This window comes from Zeus faber, assembly GCF_960531495.2.
Source record: "Zeus faber genome assembly, chromosome: 8".
NCBI lineage: Eukaryota > Metazoa > Chordata > Actinopteri > Zeiformes > Zeidae > Zeus > Zeus faber.
The window spans coordinates 15,472,027-15,479,004 of NC_137195.1; the positions used below are offsets into that span (position 1 = coordinate 15,472,027).

Here is a 6,978-nt window from a genome sequence, read left to right on the forward strand (position 1 = left end):
GCCGCCCATGCAGCCGCCCAAGCCAATCAGCAAGCTCAGGCCGCCGCAGCAGCAGCCAATCAGCAGGCCCAGCAGCAGCAGCAGCAGCAGCAGGCGGGGCCGACAGGTCCGCAGGCCTCATCCCAGTCCCAGGGACAGAGCACTCCGGAGCAGACGGGCCAGAGTGTGCCTGTCCCGCCTCCACCGCAGCTCACACTCTCCCAGCCAATCCAGCTCACGGCGCAGGTACCGACCGGTCAGAGCCGCTTCCTGCTGACGAGCCCGCACCAGGATGTTACACCTGGACTGTTCACCCATTCACCCATTCAATCGCCGTCTCCCTTCTCCGTCCCTGATCTCTCAGTTCTCCCCGTTCTCTCCGTTCTCTGCCCTCCCCAATCAAAACAGGACATTCAGCAGCTGCTGCAGCTCCAGCAGTTGGTGCTGGTCCCAGGCCACCCGCTCCAGTCTCCTGCCCAGTTCCTCCTTCCACAGGGGCAGCAGGGCCAGCAAGGTCAGGGAGGGGGGATTTAGGTCGCTCTCACACCGCACTGGGAGTGATCTATATGGTTATCGAAATTTGATGCATTTATGCTTTTGTTGTCATGATTGAATATTCATATTTTATTATTATTAATAATAATAATAATAATAATAATAATAATAATAATAATAATAATAATAATAATACATTGTATTATTATATTAATAGATCTCACTTTTTCCAGAATGTTGTAAAGGGCTATTTTATTATTATATTATATTATAACATTATCATATATCATGGCTATGATTATGATTATGATTATATTATATTATATTATATTATATTATATTATATTATATTATATTATATTATATTATATTATATTATATTCGATTCGATTCGATTCGATTCGATTCGATTAGATTCGATTCGATTCGATTCGATTATAAAATATGTTATATTATATTATATTATATTAGATTCGATTAGATTATGTTATATTATATTAGCTATTGGATCATTGACCATGGGACCTTTTTCATTTCTTTTTTCTTTTAAAACCAGGACTCCTATCCACACAAAATCTGATTCCACTACCTCAGCAAAACCAAGGGGGCCTGCTGTCTTCTACCAGACTGGGGCTCCAAGCACAGGTAGGAATTGCAAGGGTTCATTTTGTGTGATAGGCCTCCGCAATGAAGCAATGTTTTCCTTTACTTATGTCCGCCTACCGCTTCAAACACATCTGAATCACTTCCTCTCTCTCGCTCTCTCTCTCTCGCTCTCTCTCTCTCTCTCTCTCTCTCTCTCTCTCTCTTTTTCTCTCTCCATCTCTCTCTCTCCACTGATCTCTCCCTCCCTCTCTCTCCCTTTCTCTACGTCGCACCACCTGCAGAGAGATAAGAATGTGGAGGTGAGTGGCGCTGCAGGCGTGAGTGCCGTACCGTCAGTGACTTCTCACCCTGAGGAGCCCAGTGACCTGGAGGAACTGGAGCAGTTCGCCCGCACCTTCAAACAGAGGCGCATCAAACTGGGCTTCACACAGGTACTTGGAAACACTGGAAATAATTTAGGAACCAATGAAATAAATAGAAGCATTATAAAAGACATTCATCAAACTTTTGAGAGCAACAACGGTTGCTGTTTACTTGAGGAATTTCAAAAAGTTGTCTATTCTTAGATATAATCGTTTTATTATTATTATTATTATTATTATTATTATTAGTAGTAGTAGTAGTAGTAGTAGTAGTAGTAGTAGTAGTAGTAGTATTCTTTTATTATTCTTTTATTATTTATTTTTTTTGGGGGGGGGGGTGCAACAATTGTGAAATTCTGGGCCTCACTTCACTTTCAGTTTTCCGAGTTCCCGTGAACGCCACAAATTCCTTAATTCTTTAATTTGCGGCTTTCGCCTTCCTGACTTGTGTTTCAACTGTCCCATTACACAACTGCTTACGATCGACACTTCCTTTCCTTCTGTCTCCTAGGGCGACGTGGGCTTGGCGATGGGAAAATTGTATGGAAACGACTTCAGCCAAACCACGATCTCCCGCTTCGAGGCCCTAAACCTGAGCTTTAAGAACATGTGTAAACTGAAACCGCTGCTGGAAAAATGGCTAAATGACGCAGGTAAGGATGGAAGAATATATACAGTATTTTAGTATTATTATTATTATTATTATTATTATTATTATTATTATTATTATTATTATTATTTTTGGTCCAGCAGGGCTATTGTCTGCATTATTATATATTTTTTTTCTTAGAGCTTTTCATGTCAAAAGTATCTGGAACACAACAACAGCGCTGCGTTAGAACCAGAACATTTCAGATGTCTCTCGAAATTGATTCATATTGATCTACATTTGGAGCAGAAATTTGTGAAAAACTGTCATCATTTCATTAGTTTCTGGAGTGGGCCGCTTTGTGACATAATCATCCAAAGTGAACGCGATTAAAGAAAGAATCCGCAATTCTCAGTGACGTCTGGTATGACACAGTTGGAGAAAGACCCTTGGTCTGCTCAAAACGGCCAAAGGTTATAATCACAGAGCGCAGATTCGGGACTAAATGACTAAACTGGACCCTGTGTATTGCTGCCTGTAGCTATATTTACTATTTGTATTGTTATAGTTATTGTTGTTGTTGTTGTTGTTATTAGTCTACATTATAATCATAATGGTTAATGTAATAACTATACATAATTAATGGTAAATATTATATGTAATTATAAGTAATTGTATTATTAAAGTAATAATTGTAATGTTGTTATTACAATGAATAATTATGATTACATAATATAATCATTGCTTTATTAATATAACTAATAGATTCCGTATACAGAGCATATACAGTATAATAAATACATCATTCGATGTGTGTGTGTGTGTGTGTGTGTGTGTGTGTGTGTGTGTGTGTGTGTCTGCGTGCATGTGCGTATACTTGTGCGTGCGTGCGTTTATGTGTGTGTGTGTGTGTGTGTCCATCAGAGACCATGTCCATAGACAGCACCCTGCCCAGCCCCAGCTCCCTGTCCTCCACCTCCATGGGCTTTGAGGGTCTGCCAGGACGCCGCCGCAAGAAGAGAACCAGCATCGAGACCAACGTGCGCGTGGCGCTGGAGCGCGCATTCATGACGGTGACAAAACATGATTTACTTTTTTGAATCAGTTGATTTAATCGCTGATTGTTGATTAAAGAAACAGCCAAATTGGATTCCCCTTGATTTAGGGATTCTTAACATTAAGCAATTGAAGTAAAAATAACTATCAAACTATACCTAAATATAGTTTACCTTTTTTATGTATTCAGTTATCATTATATCATATAAATATTTGATATGACTCCAATTTTATATCATGAATTTAAAATTGTTATTTTGTATATATAGGATATATGCTATATAATGCCGTAAAATGCATAATTGATTTAGTGGTGCCACACAGTAGAGAAGTTTAAATGGCCTTTAATTATAGTCAGTTGCTTATAATATCTTGTATTATTTACATTATTGCCAGTTAATTTTCTCCAGTGTTAATTGAAATGCAACTGTGAACTCATATTCAATAAAACTGAATCTGAATCAGAGTACCGAGCAGCAAAAAAAACCTCCTTCCTTAACTATCTTTCTCTCCAGAACCAGAAGCCTACCTCAGAGGAGATCCTGCTGATCGCAGAGCAGCTCAACATGGAGAAGGAGGTGATCCGCGTCTGGTTCTGCAACCGCCGGCAGAAAGAGAAACGCATCAACCCGTCCAGCGCCACCCCGCCCCTGCCCAGCCAGCTGCCCTCCGCCCCCTCTACGCACAAGCCCTGCTACAGCCCCCACATGGTAGGATGAGATAAGATAGCGTAAGATCAGAAAGGATGAGATGAGATGAGATAAGATGTAAAATAAGACTTTATTAACTCCAGGGGGGTAGGGCAATGTCTCATGACATTTGTTCACTTTCAATTTGCGAAAAAAAAAATTTTCCTATTTTAAATTTTTCCTAATTTTGAGTGTGAATAGTTGATACAGAAATATATATTTTATTGATGTTTTTTCTTTATTGTATTTTAACTTTTTTTTTCATAAATATTTAGGTGTATTGTGTATATAAAAGTTTAGCTTTATTCTTATTGCTTTATTATTCTTGCCTATCGATGTGAGCTGTTACGCCTAGATTTCTGGGAGTTAAGTATCTATCACAGCTGATAATTGTTGACACACACAAAGACAGCCCCCATATTTTCTCTCTCTCTCTCTCTCTCTCTCTCTCTCTCTCTCTCTCTCTCTCTCTCTCTCTCTCTCTCTCTCACACTCTCCTTCTCGTGGACAGATGTCCAGCCAGCTGTCCCAGGCTGTGACCAGTCTCAGCAGCACAACATCAACCACCCTGTCCTCCATCTGCCCCTTGACCTCCAGCCTCAGCTCTACCCACCCCTCCCTCAGCTCCGCCCTACCCTCAGTCAGCTCCACCCACTCCTCCATCAGCTCCGCCCACTCCCCGGTGTCTCCGCCCCCTGTTCCTCCACGCAGCACAGCCAGCCCAGCTACTCCGAGCCAAAGCACACTCAACCTCAACACAGGGTGAGAGATCTGCGACTGTGGGAAACGCACCTTAAAAATGATCTCCTGGTCTCACCGAAAACACATCTTTTCGTTACTTAGTTACTTGGTTTTGCCGTATTTTGTGTTTGTTGATTCCATTTTAAATGGGAAAAATGTTGTGACTTTGACAAAAAACATGTGTTTGAGGGTAAGTAACAGGTTATACCTCATAACCATCATAACCCACCAATACAGTCCTTTAACTACGTCTGCCACTGCCAAAGAAATTTGCCCGTGAATGTTTTGGTTTCACCGCATCAGCACCAACACGGATTGCCTGTGTAGTAATTCAAATATTACAAAAGCCTCTCAAATAGAACATTTAGAAATGGGGCAAGGATTTTGTCTGATATTGCTTCATTTTTTTATTGCACTTTGCTCCTAGTGTTGGCTGCAGCTATTAAGGGACAATATTTCTTTTTTGTCGTGGAGGCTGTTTTCCTGCTGTGGTGACCCTCCAGTCAGACAGCCTACTAAAATGTCTGTTCACAAATATATAAATGCATAAACATTGCACTGCATTGTCCTCGGTTCATCTGCAATTTATAGTTAAACTGTTGACACTCCCACACTAACGCACACACACACACACACACACAGATTATTTGTGCACACACACATTGTTCTCCTAAAATGGCGTTGGGTGCCACGCCATTGACCCCGCCCCTACCCCCCAGTGCAGCAGTGAATTCTAACCCTGTGTGTGTGTGTTTGTGTGTCTTGTGTGTGGTTCTTGTGTTCACAGCTTATGGCGTATGGGTAAAAAGAACGGTGACGTGTCTAACTACATCACCGATTTCGCTGCAAGCTTGAGGTGAATACAACAGGAACACACACTGACAGTAAAAATAAAAACATTTAGTCGAATACCGAGTGCAACACGCTGCATTATAATAACACACCACACACCACTTGCATTAGATTGCACCACATCTAACTCGTTTGAAAATACAGATAATTTCGGTTTTCTTGGTGGGGTTTTCTTTTTTTTTTTTTTTTTCTCGGCTTTTCACCAATGCTTTCCGATGGCTTTCTGTGCCTCTAACCTCCTGGATGTGAATGAGCAGCTGTCAGCTCCTAATGCTCTCTGTGTTGGCAGGACTGATTCTGCCCTCTGCTTGTCCTTGCTGCTAAACCTGCTTCTTTCTCACCTTTTCTCCTCTGCCTGTCTGTGTGTGCTTGCATGTCTATGGTGTGTGTGTGTGTGTGTGCGCGCGCGTGTGTGTGTGTGTGTGCGCGTGTGTGTGTGTGTGCGTGCGTGTGTGTGTGTGTGTGTGTGTGTGTGTGTGTGTGTGTGTGTGCGCGCACGTGCGTGTGTGTGCACAACAGGAACACTGTGATGGGAGTTAACACAGGGATGAACCCAGCACTCCTCGGTAACAATCCCCTGGTCACTATCCAAAGTGTATGTGTGTGTGTGTGTGTGTGTGTGTGTGTGTGAGAGACACTTTCGGAGTAAAAAATGAATGAAGAGTGACATTGTAATACACAATGTAATGTCACTTAGAGGTTAACGTCCATAGCCTTCTCACAGACAATCATATTTAAAGATTAAAAAACAGGAAACACACAGGCCTGCGTGAGAAATGTGGTCTCTTAAAGACATCTAAATGCATTTACAAACACACACACACACACACACACACACACACACACACATACACACACACACACACACACACACACACACACACACACACACACACACACACGCACATACAGTATGTGAACCTACCAATTCTGCTGCATAACATATTTAAAAATAAATCCAAATGTGGAAACTAAAGTGTAAGCTAAGCAGAAGTAGATCCACTTTCACACACCGGCAGCTTAAGCTCATTTAGCTTTACAGCCCTGATGTTCTCGACCATTCAGGTTTCACCAGTTTCGACTGAGCTCTGTGCATCCGCCCCTCCACCAAGTGTGTGTGTGTGCCAGTGTGAGTGTATGAGTCCATGTCGACGCTACTGTACGTTCCTTTCATTCCGTGTCCGCTCATTAGTCTCCTCAAACTCATCCTTACATCTCATCTGATTGAGTGAAATCAGCCAGAAATGTGAAACCAGAAAATGTAGAGTTGATTATACTCACCTCCCTCTCTTCTGCCCCCCTCCCTCCCTCTCTCTCTCTCTCTCCCTCTCTTTCTTTCTCTCTCTCTCTCCGTCTCCCAGCCCTAGCAGCCAGTGGTGGCCAGCTGCCTCTTTCTAGTCTTGAGGGAGGCAGCAAGGTGCTGTTGGGGCCCTCGGGCGGCCAGGGAGGGGGGCTCGCCTCATCCCTCTTCCTCAACCACCCCGCTCTGCTTCACATGGGCCAGAACCCCGGCGTTGGGTTGATCAGCGCCGCCGTAGCCAAGGCCTCCCAGTCGTCCCCGTTCCCCTTGGCCAGCAGCATCAGCCCCACGCCCTGCTCTCCTTCCCCC

General features: G+C 43.0%; 1 protein-coding gene across 1 annotated transcript in view; it reads left to right on the forward strand.

Moving 5' to 3' along the window:
- Positions 1-6,767, forward strand: part of pou2f2b (POU class 2 homeobox 2b) — a gene marked incomplete at both ends in the record, with an annotated part of 39,532 nt that extends 32,765 nt beyond the window's left edge. Inside the window, 10 exons of the mRNA XM_080004776.1 lie at positions 1-225; positions 388-493; positions 1,031-1,119; positions 1,362-1,511; positions 1,954-2,095; positions 2,956-3,104; positions 3,603-3,797; positions 4,288-4,538; positions 5,305-5,373; positions 6,731-6,767. The exon at positions 1-225 is cut by the window's left edge and continues 105 nt beyond it. Coding sequence (XP_079860902.1) covers positions 1-225; positions 388-493; positions 1,031-1,119; positions 1,362-1,511; positions 1,954-2,095; positions 2,956-3,104; positions 3,603-3,797; positions 4,288-4,538; positions 5,305-5,373; positions 6,731-6,767 — 1,413 coding nt within the window. The remainder of the gene's footprint in view (positions 226-387; positions 494-1,030; positions 1,120-1,361; positions 1,512-1,953; positions 2,096-2,955; positions 3,105-3,602; positions 3,798-4,287; positions 4,539-5,304; positions 5,374-6,730) is intronic.
- Between the last annotated feature and the right edge of the window lie 211 nt (positions 6,768-6,978).